The sequence below is a fragment of the Clarias gariepinus genome, chromosome 2 (assembly GCF_024256425.1).
Source record: "Clarias gariepinus isolate MV-2021 ecotype Netherlands chromosome 2, CGAR_prim_01v2, whole genome shotgun sequence".
Lineage (NCBI taxonomy): Eukaryota > Metazoa > Chordata > Actinopteri > Siluriformes > Clariidae > Clarias > Clarias gariepinus.
In genome coordinates this window covers 30,442,121-30,457,696 of record NC_071101.1, presented here as the reverse complement: position 1 = coordinate 30,457,696, position 15,576 = coordinate 30,442,121, and the positions used below count along the sequence as shown (strand labels likewise).

At 35.7% G+C, this 15,576-nt stretch overlaps 1 protein-coding gene across 1 annotated transcript in view; it reads left to right on the top strand.

The window, feature by feature from the left end:
• The window catches only part of LOC128517090 (mucin-2-like), a 50,796-nt gene extending 36,900 nt beyond the window's left edge, over positions 1-13,896 (top strand). Inside the window, exons 33-51 of the mRNA XM_053490872.1 lie at positions 286-2,238; positions 2,839-3,053; positions 3,543-3,717; positions 3,884-4,125; positions 4,650-4,836; positions 4,997-5,180; positions 6,541-6,716; positions 6,802-6,871; positions 6,982-7,106; positions 7,283-7,314; positions 8,075-8,225; positions 8,481-8,585; positions 8,684-8,724; positions 8,981-9,103; positions 10,833-10,937; positions 11,053-11,181; positions 11,331-11,370; positions 11,773-11,890; positions 13,299-13,896. Coding sequence (XP_053346847.1) covers positions 286-2,238; positions 2,839-3,053; positions 3,543-3,717; positions 3,884-4,125; positions 4,650-4,836; positions 4,997-5,180; positions 6,541-6,716; positions 6,802-6,871; positions 6,982-7,106; positions 7,283-7,314; positions 8,075-8,225; positions 8,481-8,585; positions 8,684-8,724; positions 8,981-9,103; positions 10,833-10,937; positions 11,053-11,181; positions 11,331-11,370; positions 11,773-11,890; positions 13,299-13,473 — 4,346 coding nt within the window. The 3' untranslated portion in view covers positions 13,474-13,896. The remainder of the gene's footprint in view (positions 1-285; positions 2,239-2,838; positions 3,054-3,542; positions 3,718-3,883; positions 4,126-4,649; positions 4,837-4,996; positions 5,181-6,540; positions 6,717-6,801; positions 6,872-6,981; positions 7,107-7,282; positions 7,315-8,074; positions 8,226-8,480; positions 8,586-8,683; positions 8,725-8,980; positions 9,104-10,832; positions 10,938-11,052; positions 11,182-11,330; positions 11,371-11,772; positions 11,891-13,298) is intronic.
• The last annotated feature ends 1,680 nt before the right edge of the window (positions 13,897-15,576 follow it).

The window sequence follows — 15,576 nt, the reverse complement described above, 5'->3', positions numbered from 1 at the left end:
CAGCAGCTATTGACTGCAGGGCCACACTATATAAAGACAAGCCTTTATCAGAATTGGGTCAGGAGGTGACATGTAATATTACTGTTGGTCTGATTTGTAACAACGCTGACCAAATCGAAGGCCATTGTTTGAATTATGAAATGCGGGTGAAATGCTGTGATAAAACATGTCCTCCTACTTCAACCACAGGCCCAATTATTATAACATCTACTGTAATTCCACCAACCACAACAGAATTCATTTCTGAAACAACATTGGGAACACCAAGCACAAGAAAAACAGCACCTGTTTTTTCCACCACAGGGCCAACCACTACAAAATCTACTGTCATTTCACCAACCACAACAGAAACAGGATCTACAACAACAGTAGAAACACAAACCACCACATCACCTGTTTCTTCAACCACATTGCCTACCACTATAAAATCTACTGTAACTTCACCCACCACAACAGAAGCAGGGTCTACAACAACAGTGGAAACACCAAGCACAACCACATCACCGGTTTCTTCAACCACAGGGCCGACCACTATAAGATCTACTGTCATCCCACCCACCACAATAGAAACAGGTTCTACAACGTCAGTGGAAATAACCACAAACGCATCAACTACAACCCCATATGTTTGTCAGCCTTGCCACTGGTCAGAGTGGTTAGACAGCACTTATCCTCCTTCTACACCAGATGGAAAAGACATTGAGTCTATACCTATGTTTTGGAAATCAGGAGACATTACCTGTGAGAAACCAGCAGCTATTGACTGCAGGGCCACACTATATAAAGACAAGCCTTTATCAGAATTGGGTCAGGAGGTGACATGTAATATTACTGTTGGTCTGATTTGTAACAACGCTGACCAAATCGAAGGCCATTGTTTGAATTATGAAATGCGGGTGAAATGCTGTGATAAAACATGTCCTTCTACTACAACAATAGCAGTAAGCACAACCACATCACCTGTTTCTTCAACCACAGGCCCAATCATTACAACATCTACTGTAATTCCACCAACCACAACAGAAATCATTTCTGAAACAACAGTGAGAACACTAAGCACAACAACGACAGCACCTGTTTTCTCCACCACAGGGCCAACCACTGAAAAATCCACCGCAATTCCACCAACAACAACAAAAATAATTCCTGAAACAACATTCTCTGTAATCACAGTGTCCACAGTGACTCCTACAAAAGGTCAGCAGCATTCGCCTACACAATCTACTATACCAACCACAACAGAAACTATTTCTAAAACAACAGTGGTAACAGCAAGTACAACCACATCACCTGTTACTTCAATCATGTTGCCTACCACTACAAAATCTACTGTAATTCCACCAACCACAACAGAAATCCTTTCTGAAACAACAGTGGGAACATCAGGCACAACCACAACATCACCTGTTTTTTCAACCACAGGGCCGATCACTTCAAAATCTACTGTAATTCCCCCCACCACAACAGAAACAGGTTCTACAAAAACAGTGGAAACATCAAGAACAACCACATCACCTGTTTCCTTAACCACATTGCCTACCACTACTAAATCTACTGCAATTCCCCCCACCACGACAAAAACTATTTCTAAAACAACAGTGGAAACAGAAAGTACATCACCTGTTTCTTCCACTACATGGCCTACCACTTCAAAAGCTACTGTAATTCCACCACCCACAACAGAATTCATTTCTGAAACAACATTGGGAACACCAAGCACAAGAAAAACAGAACCCGTTTTTTCCACCACAGGGCCAACCACTACAAAATCTACTGTCATTTCACCAACCACAACAGAAACAGGATCTACAACAACAGTGGAAACACAAAGCACCACCACATCACCTGTTTCTTCAACCACATTGCCTACCACTATAAAATCTACTGTAACTTTACCCACCACAACAGAAGCAGGGTCTACAACAACAGTGGAAACACCAAGCACAACAACATCACCCGTTTTCTCAACCACAGGGCTGACCACTACAAAATCTCCTGTCATCCCACCCACCACAACAGAAACAGGGTCTACAACAACAGTGGAAACACCAAGCACAACCACAACAGCACCTGTTTCTTCAACCAAAGGGCCAACAACTACACTAAGTATCGTAAATACAACATCAGGAACGACATCCTCTATGATCACAACGTCTAAGATGACTTTTACAACAGGACCTCATTTCACCACAGGAGGCCCTTGTTTCTGCAAATACATGGACAAGGTTTTTTACCAAGGCAAGTACAATTTGAATTTTTTATTAATTTCACCAGCAAAAATAAGTATTATTACTGTATGCTATGGGCTCCCTAATTATATTGTACTGTACACCAATGCTTTTTTGACACCTGTTTTCAAGCCTGTGCTAAGCTCTCCCCTGACACACAGTAGCTACCTCCCTTTAAAATGCATCCTGGTATTGTGTCTTATAGAATTGCTTGTGGAATGTCAAAGAGCAACAAAACAAACTGCCCTCTTGCTTGTAAATAAACTTACAGTCTTCATGTTTTCCACGGTCACAGGACAACAGAATGCAATTTTCTGTTCTTCCATATGGAGATGTCTACAGTCTAAGAAAAAGACAATTTTTTTCTATATACAAAAATTTTAATGTAGATAAGACCAAGGACCTTGTTTTTTTTCCCCCTATGATACAGTATTTGCAGTATGCATCCAATATTGCAAATTGGTTACTATTTTTAGGTTTAACTAATACTCATCTCTTATCTATTATACAGTAAATGAATTTAATTTCTAATTGTGTTTGGACAATTACTAAATTATGACACTAAATATTATATTAACTGTATAAATAACACTTTTGTACCTCATTTTAGAGACTGTCATATATAACCAAACTGATGGAACGGGATGGTGTTTCACTGCTTACTGTGATAGGATGTGTCAGCTGATCAAGACATCTGGGCCATGCTATTCAATTAGTACTCCTCCTCCTTCTACAACACCTACTATGCCATCATCCTCTACAAAACTAATTACTACCACTCCTCATATCCCTAAGGACTGCACATACCTTGATCCACCAAGAAAGGTAAGTTGGATACATCCTACAACTCTAAAAACACATCACAACTAAACAAATGCCCAATTAAACTGTTTTGTGCAAAAGCACATGCTTTAGCTAATAAGCATCTACAGACTACAAAAACCATTGCTATTACTGTATACCTGTAGGCCAATTAATTATTTTCTAAAAAATATGGTAAATATATTGACAATTAAATTTGACGCAATAGTTTTTCCTGCTTCTGTTGATAGTTTGGGGGTAGCTAAATTTAAAGCATACATGTTCTAAGTACATTTTATCACATAATGACAGAATATCTGAATAAACCTGCTCTGCCACCATGCATCCAAAACCATAAACTATCATTCCATACCTAGACCAACAGTATAAAAAAAAGCTCTTTTTTAAGAGCAAGAGAACTTGCCATATTGAAAATATTGCATCTACTGTGTATGTTTACTGCATTATTTTTCTTCTCCCCTTTTTTATTTTTCTCATACTTATCAATGACAGAATGGAGAAAGCTGGCAGGAAAAGTGTTATGAAAAAAAATGCATAGATGCCTCTGTTATGTCTACACCTGTAAATTGCGTCGACTCAGCTCTTCCTATGCCAGTGTGTGAAAATGCAATCCCTCCTGTTAAGGTCTATGATAAGACTGGATGTTGCTTTCACTATGAATGTCAATGTGAGATTATCCTTTTTTTTTTTGGTCCCTCCTGGCTTTTTTAGTAATTCCTGCACATTCAATAAATACAGTACTGCATCTCCTAATCCTGAAATTCCAAATGTAAGTTTAGAAAAGTAAGCTGGTGAATTGACTGTGTTGTAATTATTGTTTCTCTAAATTACAGGCAAATGTTTAGGTTGGGGAGATCCACATTATGTCACCTTTGATGGGCTGTATTATGCTTTCCAAGGAGACTGCACATATGTCTTGGTCCAGGAAATCATCAAGACGTACAATTTTTCTGTCCACATCAAGAACTATTTGTGTGACACTGTCCAACAATTGTCCTGCCCTGACTATCTGACTATATACTATAAATCATATAAAATCGATTTGAAACAGACAAGAAATCCAACTGTGAATAAAGTGAGTGCAGCAATGATTAAAAGTTAACAAATAAGACATACATTGGTTACATGTACATATAGAAAACTTTAGAAATATTAGGACAGTATGCTATGTCCATGCTGAATGAATATATCTGAAATTTTAGCATCATATAAAACATGGGACTTTTTTCTTGGTAAATATAAATACATTTTCTTGACCCTTAGGCACCATTTTACTTGCCTGCAGTTCTGTGTTTTTAACATTCAGTTAAGGACTGTTTTGTGGTTAAAAAAAATATTCATAAAAAAAGTAGACAACATGGAAAGGCTTACCCCTTTTCAAATTGCATTTTTGTGTATTTTCAAGCCTAAAATAGGTTCATCATATTTTGGTGTCTTAAAACCTCTTTTATATATGTATATATTGTATATATTTATATATTGTACTGTATATATTTTACATATTTTGGTGTCTAGGAACGTTTGCGAATCATGGTATTTTTTTGCCAGAACATGGCCCAAAATATTTTTGTACAACCTAAAATAATTTCTTTGTGTTAGGTATTTGTCAACAATGTGCTTCAGAAGAGCACGGTTTTCAGTAATGCAGATTTCACCATAACCACAACGGGTATTGCGATGACCCTAGATATCCCTGCTATCCAAGCTCAGGTTACCTTCAAAGGAATGAACTTTGTAGTCAACCTTCCATTTTCTCTATTTTACAATAACACAGAAGGGCAGTGTGGTAAGTCAAACTTCATTTCTGCAACATATAATGAACGACATAAATTCTATTTATTACATTGCAGTAAATTCTAACTCAAGTGATAAAATGATATTCTTTTGTCTTAGTCTTCTTCTCTTTTTGTCACTGATTTATTACATTTTTACTGTGTTTCTCAAAGGCAAATGTGACAACAACAGGTCAAATGACTGTAGATTGCCTAATGGACAGGAAATTCAGTCATGTGAAGCAATGGCTCCTAAGTGGCTAGTGAATAGCACGAATTGTCTCAAACCTTCTCCACCTCCTCCACCTCCCCCCAAGCCTTCATGTGACCCATCCATCTGCAGAATCATCTTTAGCAAGTAAATCACGTAAAGTTTTAAATATATATCATCTAAAGGTCCATACATTTTTAATATTAGGTAATTAAGTCAATTGCTCATTATATAACAGTTTGTTCTGACTGAGCAAATTAATTGGACAAGAGGCATTCCAGGAGTGATAATAATGGATAACACCACTGGAGCATTTAACTTTATATATCATTTCAGGTCCCAGGTGTTTTACAAATTTTAATTATACCATCTCTAGTGTAGAGCATGGGTTAAAGTAGGTGTGTATGAAACTCATTACTGAGGAAAGGGCAGTTACCTGAAATGCAAATTCAAAGCAAGTCATGGATGCATTTTAAAAGGAAAACACATCTGTAGATGTTATATAATTTCAGACAACACATTGTTTACTTCAAATTGCTTATAAGTTGTTCTGAACTGCCTCCATGGTGTTTTATTTAGACCTAAGCTGATCTAGAGAACTAACTAGCTTCTAATACAAGGACGAATACCAAATCCCTCTGTAACCTTTAATGCACTACTTGGTGGGCTGAACTACTGACTGTGCACCCTACCGCACTAGCTTTCTATTAAATTATATTTAGGAGTTAACCCCAGAACTTGGAAGGTAATAGAGCTGATATTCTAAAGTGGAATAAAAGGAAATATAAGCACGAACTTTATCTTTTTTTCTAACTTTTTTTAGTCTTAATATTTACAAGACTGTCTACCACCTCCATGTTTTTTTTCTCATCTTTTACATAGTACCGGTAACAATTTAAAACTACTTTTCCCTGTTAATTACACTAACTGTCTGTTATTAACTGTTGGTTGACCACTCTGCCCATCACAGTTAGTTAGTTTCACCAGTCACTAAATAATTCATTCAATAAAACACAAAATTCATATTCTGTTGATAATAAATGTTTGTTCAGCTGTTGTATAAAACAATACCACATTTAACTAATAACCAGCACATCACCACTCTGTCTCATGTGATGTTGCTTAATTATACAATTCATTGATCCTTAAATCCAATGTAGATGACATTATCATTTATAATTGATCACTCCCATCAGGATATGAAGGATTCTTCAATTAATTAAGGTGGTCAATCAGACCAACTTGCACCTCCCTGTATACAGGGAAAAGCAGTATAGACAATGAGTCATTGTATATAGTGAAGATTGTTTTAATGCCTCTTAAGAAATATGTTAAAATTGTATTTGTTTAATTGAGCATATTAAATAATACTTGTTTACTTGGATACTATATAATACAAAAATGTAACATTATAATACACTATAGTAAGTTATATTTCATGGTTCACTTTGGGACTACAGTATAGGTTCCCTCTAGTTATGTACTCTCAATGTGTCTTCTTTTACAGAGTGTTTCAAGAGTGCCACAAAGTCCTTGACCCAGAAAACTTCTACAAGGCATGTGTATTTGATATGTGCAACATGAAGAACGGTACAGGTTGCTTCAGCCTGCAGAGTTATGCTCACATGTGTGCTTCACAGTCTGTATGTGTGGACTGGAGGGGGGCGACTAATGGACAGTGCCGTAAGGAATAGCACAGAAATTATAAAAAGAAACATTAAAAACTGACTTCCAGGTAAATGCTGATTGCTTTTATTTGTTTTCATAGCACCTGACTGTCCAAAAAATAAAGTTTACATGCCATGTGGGCCAAAGGTGGAGAATACCTGCAATTCAGTGTAAGGAATTGATTACAGTATTCAGAACATCACACCCTAAATCATTTTAGTTTGTCCTTGACTTTATTTCCAGTAATAACTTTTGTTCTTTTGCTATGAAATTTTTCCAGGTTCAATGAAAAGTTTTTACAATGTGACAATCAAGTATGTCAAGATCATTTCCGGGAAGGATGCTTCTGCCCTAATGGCACCACTCTCTTTGACACTGCTACAGATACATGCACAAGCTTCTGTGGTAGGCAAATTCTATGCGTAAAGGATTGCTTTATTTAAAAAAATATATATGGTAAAAAACAATGTCTCCAACTTAAAATACATTTTGGAGTCAAAGGCCAATGGTTGATCATTTATTTTTATTAAAAAAAAATAAAAAAATAAAAAAATTATAAATGTTTCATTTCTGTGCATTAGGTTGTACAGGTTCTGATGGAATGCCCAAGCAGGTGAGCCAACTTTACATTTTTTAAACCTAGTAAGTTACAGTAAGCCTGTATTGTTTATGCAACCGAGAGAGGATATAATGGTCAAAGTATAAAAGTAAAAAAAGGATTATATATATATATATATATATATATATATATATATATATATATATATATACAGTATATAAAATTAATATTTAGATTGTGTATGTATTTATATTAAAGAATCTATTAATGTTTAATATTTCCATATATGAACAGTTTGGCAATCTAAACTTCACTTTCAGGCAATTATTATTCTGTAACATACAGAAGTTTGTTTACAAAACCACTATATATTCTAACCTTTTTTTTTCAGAAGCTTTAAACTTCTATATTTTGAGCAAAGCACACCACATAACCATGTGATTTTTGAGCAAAAGCCATTATATTGTAATGAAACTTAATGTTAATGAATTGCAGTTCATTCCAGTGCACTAAAGCTACTAAAGCTATTGTATGAAAGCAACACTGCACTCATCACTGCACTATTTTTTATTAATCCAGTATCCTGTTATAATTAAGAAATATTGCAAACAAGCAAGTCCTGAAATACTGGCTATCATCAATGTTGTGATGGCCGGGTGCCATCTGTAATTACAGCCTTTATGATATTCAGAATTTCCTTGCTTGTGTATGCAATATTGTTTAATTATTTTAGGGAATTAGATACTGTAAACACTGTTATATGTAAGAAAGTGAAGTGATTTTACATTCTCTCGTCTTTCTGGTTCTTCTGCAGCCAGGAGATAAATGGCGCGCACAATGTAATGAATGTACGTGCAGTAAAGAAGCCATGGGTCCAGTGTGTCAACCCGTCCAGTGTCCACCCAAAGAGAACTGTACTAAAATAGGCTATGGGCTTCAGGATGTAGATTGCTGTCAGAAGTGTGGTGAGTGAGCAGTGGACTATTTAAGCATTTTCCCACAATTTGCTTGTACCATTTTTAATGCCCTTTAGCATTTATGTTGAAATGTAAAGGGATCAACATAGAGTAATTTGCTTCAGACCCAGTGCTGTCAAATTCTTAAATCTGATCGGCACAGCTTTCCTAGTACCTTTTTCAATGCTGGGATATTCCCTTAAACTGACCACTCTCTCTCTCTCTCTCTCTCTCTCTTTCTCTCACACCTTTCGCTTCCCTCAGTGTGCCAACCTAGTTTGTGCCCCAGCACCATACCAAAATGTCAAGCTGGATTTGAGCTGATACAAAACAAGACAGATACTGACTGTTGTGTCACTTTCAATTGTAGTAAGTTTTAAAAGTCCTGAACCAGACTTAACTACTTAGCTTTTAGTATTAGTGGTTTGCTAATAATTATAATATTTCTCTTTTTTGTTCCTTACTAGAACACAAGCCAGTGTGTGTCTTTGGTATGAATGAATATTTGGTGAGATTTGTTATTCTACCTTTGCATACTAGCATGGAGCTGTACTATATAATTAGTAGACTACTGTGCTATTTATTATGTGTTAGAATTATTGATGCAGTATTTTTTACAAGGCATTATACAGTATCCATCAGTTTTGCTTTTATTTGGTGATTCTTTAAGTTAAGAAATTATTTTTTTTCTGTTTAATATACAGTAATCAGGAGCTAAAGAGTTTTGGGAAATTTATGAGCTTGCATATGTTTCTATTTCACAGCCTGGAGATAAAGTCCCAACTGACTCATGTGAAGTCTGTCATTGTGGTACAACTGTAAACACCAGCACTGGCCTTTATAATATACAGTGCACTCCTATGATTTGCAATACAACCTGCCAAAAGGTAATGCCCTGAATTCACACGAATCACATAATCAAGACCTGAAAATACTGCTTAACAAGCTCAATAGAACATGAAGTAACATGTTCCAGTGGCTTACATAAAGCATACTATTTTTAAGCTACAACACCACAACATATTTGTTGATTAAATATTAGTTTACTACGTCTATTAGTTTAAATTAATATTTAAATACTAATATTAGTTTAAACGTCTGCTGATACTGGCAACAATCTGCAAAAAAAATTGTTTTGAGGTGTTAAAGCATCCTCTCTATGGTCCTGATCTTGTTCCCCGGGTAGCAGTGTGGAGTTTAATTAGAGAGGTAAATTATTCTGTGAAAAACAGGTGTCAAACCAGTTGTACTGTGCATTTCTTTTTGAAAATCAGAGTAAAATGGGTTGTCCAGACATTGTTCAGAAGAACAGCGTACTTAGATTCAAAAGTTGATTAGAGATGGGAAAACATACAAAGTGCAAAAAATGATAGGCTACTCTGCTAAAATGATACCAAATCATTTTTAAGCTTTAAAATGGAGACCGAAACCAGAAAGACGTAGAAGAAAACGTAAAACTACTATTCGAATGGATCGAAGAATAACAAAATTGACTCAAAGAACATTTAAAGTTACCTGTTAGTACTGTTACTATTAGAAGATGGCTATGTGAAGTCAAGCTATCAGCAAGAAGTCCCCGCTAAGTCCCATTGTTGAAAAAAAGACATGTGCTGAAGAGGTTACAGTTCGCCAAAGAACACATTGACTGGCCTAAAGAGAAATGGTGCAATATTTTGCAGACTGATGAAAGTAAGATTGTTCTTTTTTTGTCTAGAGGCCGCAGACAGTTTGTCAGGCCCCCAAACACTGAATTCAAGCCACAGTACACTGTGAAGACAGTGAAGCATGGAGGCACAGGCATCATGATATGGGGATGCTTCTCGTAATATGGTGTTGGGCCTATTTATTACATTTCAGGGATCATGAATCAATTTGAGTCCATCAGAATACTTAAAGAGGTCATGTTGCCTTATGCCGAAGAGGAAATGCTCTTGAAATGAGTGTTTTAAAAAGACAACGACCCCAAACACACCAGTAAGCAAGCAGCATCTTGATTCCAGACCAACAAGATTGACGTTATGAAGTGGCCAGCCCAATCCCCAGACCTTAATCCAATAGAAAAAATGCTGTTTCCGAGGCAAAACCAAGAAATGCAGAGGAATTGTGGCGTGTAGTACAATTGTCACAAATGTGAAGCAGTTCTCAGAAAGCATGGTTATACAACTAAATATTAGTTGAGAGATGCACAAGAAAGATTAAACTTTTTGTTTAAACGGTAAATTCGGTAAATCACTTTGTAAAGATGAGTGAGGACACTGCTATTTTTTGGAACAGACTAATATTTGTTTTTCTTTACTTACATTAAACTAATAATACATTTAGCACATTTTTCTTCATGTTGTAATTCAGAATAGAATGTGCAGGGTGTCCAATGCATTTGTGTTATTTAAATTGAAAAGTTATTATATGGATATGGAGCTTTACTCACTGCTATTATTTTGAACACCACTGTATAAAATTGTTGATTGATTGATTGTGATGGTAGTGGTAATATTTTCTTAATTAGCACATAATACTGTAGAAATCTACAGATAATTAGAAACTAGACTATTGAAGGTGAGTATTCATTTTATAAAATGTAATGTTGGATTAAATGCTTTTATTCACGTTTTACAGGGCTTCTCCTATGAAGCTGTGTCAGGGCAATGCTGTGGCAAATGTGTACAAAAGCAGTGTGTATATGAGAATGAAGGTCACCCCAATATAATAAGCACAGTTGAGGTAAGGTCTTTGATCAGTATTTGAATTCTCCTACTGTGCATATTTAGTCATGATTTCGAATTATGTATTAGTTCCTTCCTGTCCATGTGCAATAACCTCTGAATACTGTCATCAGGTTGGACAGAGCTGGACTCATCCAAATGAGCCATGTGTGACTCTCAATTGCACCAAAGTCAATGATGTGTTTGTCTTGGTGAAGAAACCCCCTTCATGTCCTGAGTATAATCAAAAAGACTGCATTCCTGTATGTTTATAACCTTTGGGGAATTTTGCCCCTACATATAAAAGCTTACTTATGGTTAATACTGTAATAATGTATTCAGAACTTTTATTACAGTATAAACTGTGAGAAATAAGTGATTAAAATTATATCTTTTTTTGTATCCTTTTTAGGGCACAGAGACAACCACGTCAGATGGATGTTGCAAGACATGTAAGATGTTCAATATATTTTTTCTCTCCTTTGTTTCATCTGTTACTAGCGATTAGTAACGCCACTGATTAAATTTTTATTTACTAATGAAGTACACATCGTACTTTAGAACCATTTATAGGACAAAATGGAAGTCATCATGTTACAGACAAACCATAAAACATAATGTTTTCTGTTTTGACTTTACTGAGTTTACAACTCACTGATGCAGTTTCATGTCTTCTTAATCTATGTATATTATTATAGATATTATGTTATTATTATACATATCCATTTTCATTCCACATAATGAGTTGTTGCTATAAAAGACATAACACTATATATAGAAATATGTACCTTAACATGAATGTGTGGATTTGCAACTTTATGAAATATGAGAGCACTTTTCTGTATGTGATTTAGGTCAGCTGGTAAACTGTCGTATGGTAAAGAACACCACCTCTTTAAATGTTAACGGCTGTATCTCCGTCCAGCCTGTGGAGATCCCCTCCTGCTCTGGATCATGTAACACCAATTCAATGTGGGTTTGCTTACTAATAAATACATACACGAACACATGCGCACACACGTCCTAAATAGAGATATAGTAATAGTTTATTTAGTTTAGTTTATTGTCATATGCATGTTAACACAGGGCCAATAGTACAATGAAAAGCTTTGGACAAGAAGAACCAATCGACACCAGTCGGTGAAAAGTCCGCGTGCAGGGTGGTTATGGTCCTGGTTAATATTGCATGCTTTCCGAAGACATTGTCTGTAAAATCTGTAATATCACTTTCAGTAATGTTCTATGCCGTTTCGACTACTTTTTGCATTGTTTTCCACACTGTAAACCCTAATGCTCAAAGTAATTAAACATATTAAGTACTGTTAACTTAAATAATTACAATTAGTTCAAATTAATATACCTTTATGAGTATTTAGAACTTTTTGGTATTTATAAGTTTGTAGAAATGACACTTTTTAAGTTAGCTGAACAAATTTTATTTTATGTAATCTTTTAAGTACTTAAGTAACAGTAACTGTCACCTTAAAGTTCCACCAACTTAAAATCTTTCAGACTAGCGATTTTGTGTCTGACGTCATCAGGGCAATGGGGCACTGGTGGCTCAGTGGTAGGTGTTTCACCTGCCATGTGAAAGGCCTGGGTTCGATTCCCAACAACTGGATGAAGTGCCTGTCCCAAGACCAGATAAAATGGAAGGGTTACGTCAGGAAGGGCATCTGGTGTAAAACCTGTGCCAAGCTTGTGTGCGGGACGGATTGTCTGCTGTAGCGACCCATTGCCAGGAGCAGCCGAAAGACCAACAACAATTTATTTGATTTGCAACAACTAAAAAAAATTAGTACAACAAACTCAAAAAAAAATCATAGTTCCATTTACTTAAAACTGGAAACATCATTACTTTAAAAAATTGATGTAACTGATTACCTCAAATTTTTTGAGTTTTGCCAACTTATTCGGGTTTACAGTGCAGCTTTGGGTGGAACTGTTCCAATACCATACTGTAATCCTGTCAGCAGGCTTACAATGATGCACCTGTAAAAAATTTGTAAGCATGAACTTCCACAGCCTCCTCAGGAAATAGAGCCGCTATCAAGCTTTCCTGACTAGGAATCAGTGTGTTATGTCCATTAATTTGTGATATGAACATCAAGGAATTTAAAGTTGTTTACCCTCTCAACTTTAGCGCCATCAATATAGATGGGGGAGTGTCCAACCCCCTGCATGCCTAAAATTCTAAAATCATCTACTTTGTTTTGGTGATTTTCAGTAGAAGGTTATTATTACTGTATGACAGAAAGTAAGATGTAGCTCTCTCACACACATACAGTACATCATACCAATACAGTCGCATTGTCAGCAAGTTTTGTTCTTCTTCTTTTCATCTTTTCTTTTAACACTCAGTTCTCTTTTGCATTTGCAGATATTCAATGGCAGCAAACACCATGACGCACCACTGCTCCTGCTGCAAGGAGCTCCGAACCAGCAGCATGCAGGTGCAGCTGCGCTGTGCCGACAACAGACTGAAACAATACACCTACACTTACGTCGAAGAGTGTGGCTGCTCTGTCACAGAGTGTACTGACTCAAAAGTTTAACTAAATGATTTAATATAAGCCTGCTAGGGCAGATATTTACCTAATACAAAATCACTTGTTAAAGTTTATTTGAAAAAAAAAAAAAATTATACTATTTACTGTTTTACTAACAAAAAATCCTATGACTTGTTGCAGACTGTGGTTTTAAAATACTTCATAGGAACTATTAGCAATTTTTTTTTTTTTTAAACACAAAAGTTAAATAAAAATTGAAATAGAAATGGTATTCTGTGAATAGGTTTCATGACATTGTATGATTTGTTTGGAATGAAAACAGTGTTCTGTGTTTTGGAATCCAGTTAAGCATACATAGGACACTTTACTTTTCTGCATGATTTGACATTTTCTGGTGTTTAGCTTTTTTTACTCTTTCTTTTCATAATTAATAACAACAATAAATCATCAATAATATTGCAAGCAAAACTGTGTGCTGGTCGTCTGTGAATTATAGTGTAATATATATATATGAGAGAGAGAGTTTGAGTTTTGATAAGTGGCAGTTAATATATGTAAGCATGTGGTCTTAGCTATATATCCTCATGGCATATCAGGTACTTTGACAGGTGACATGTTAATAAATTCCAGTTTAATAGAATGCAGTCTTAAGCACATTATTACGTACAAAATATTTTGTATCTCTGACTGCCATCTGTATACAAATAAAAATAATAATATATCTTTTTTGTTGTACTAAATCATGTAAACTACTTAATAATATTTAAAACTCTTACACATTGCTAATAATATGTGATTACCTAGATTTGATTATAATGATAAAAATTGTCCTGGTCAGGTACATTTTAAATACAGGTCCTATCCTGGAAGGACTGGATATAAGGCAGAAATGCATCCTGGATGAAAGTTTGTGAAACTTCCAGTATATTGGGATATATACTGTAGTGTGAAGTAATTGTGCAAATGCTTACCAAATAGAGATGAGAAACTCGGATCCATTAACAGATTCGACTCCTTCTAAATCACTCACTAAACAGATCCGGGTCTCTTAAGTCCTATAAAACAGTAGCGATTCTGACTGCATTTTCCTATGGTCCCCCCACTAGAGGGCGCTCACCACATCCCTGGTATCCACCGAATACGTGGACACACTGAGTCCTTTGGATACGAGTCTGACGGATCCACTGAATCTGTTTAGATAAATCAGCCAGGACACAGTATTTTGTGTCTTTTTTGTTTCTGACCATAAAATGTAAATGACTGAGTATCAAGAATTATGAATGCCAAATATTTATTTCAATGACAAATGCACATAGAAATAAGCTTAGACAACAACAAATATAATGAATAAATAATTATACATATTTCAGTGTATCTGATGTTTTTGGAATCAGTTAGTTTTTAAAGTTTTGCATAGTTAAAAAATGCCCAGGTGGTAAAGCCGGGATTTGAACTTGAGTTTTCATGCCTTTAATAAAGTCGTTGTATACGCTAAAGCATCACACCATTAGCACTGTTAGCATTACCATTCTAGTGACGTTTTGTTGTGAAGTTTAAAACGGCCTAATGTGATACAGAACCGTTTTTTCATCCCAGTTTATAATATACATCTACATCACACCAACATGTAACAAATATATTAGGTGTTAATAAAATCAGATTATAGAGCACTGTGTCCAATCATACACAATGTTGTACTGTAAAAGTGAAACATATGAGGCGCCGTATAGGGCTTAAATCAAACTTCACTCATGCACACACATATGAAACACTTGCATACACATATATGAAACACTCACACATACATATATACTACTAACTGCTCAAACAAATACATATGAAATGCGCGCGCACATACATACATACTTTCCGCGCACATACGTACGTACTTTTCGCACACACACACACACACACATACATACTTTATGTACACGCGCAGGAGCCACCTGTAGCGGTGTAGGGAACGAGTGAACAACGGATCTTCAGTTTAGCAGAAAAGGGAATAGATAATTTCCCATAAGTCATTACATATCGCTGGAGTGTGAAAACTTCATTCTCCCTGATTAGTAGTAGCGTTTCTTAAATAGACCGTTAATGGACAGTTTAGAAGACATTCAGGGAGAATGAAGCGACAAGTCCGTCTACACT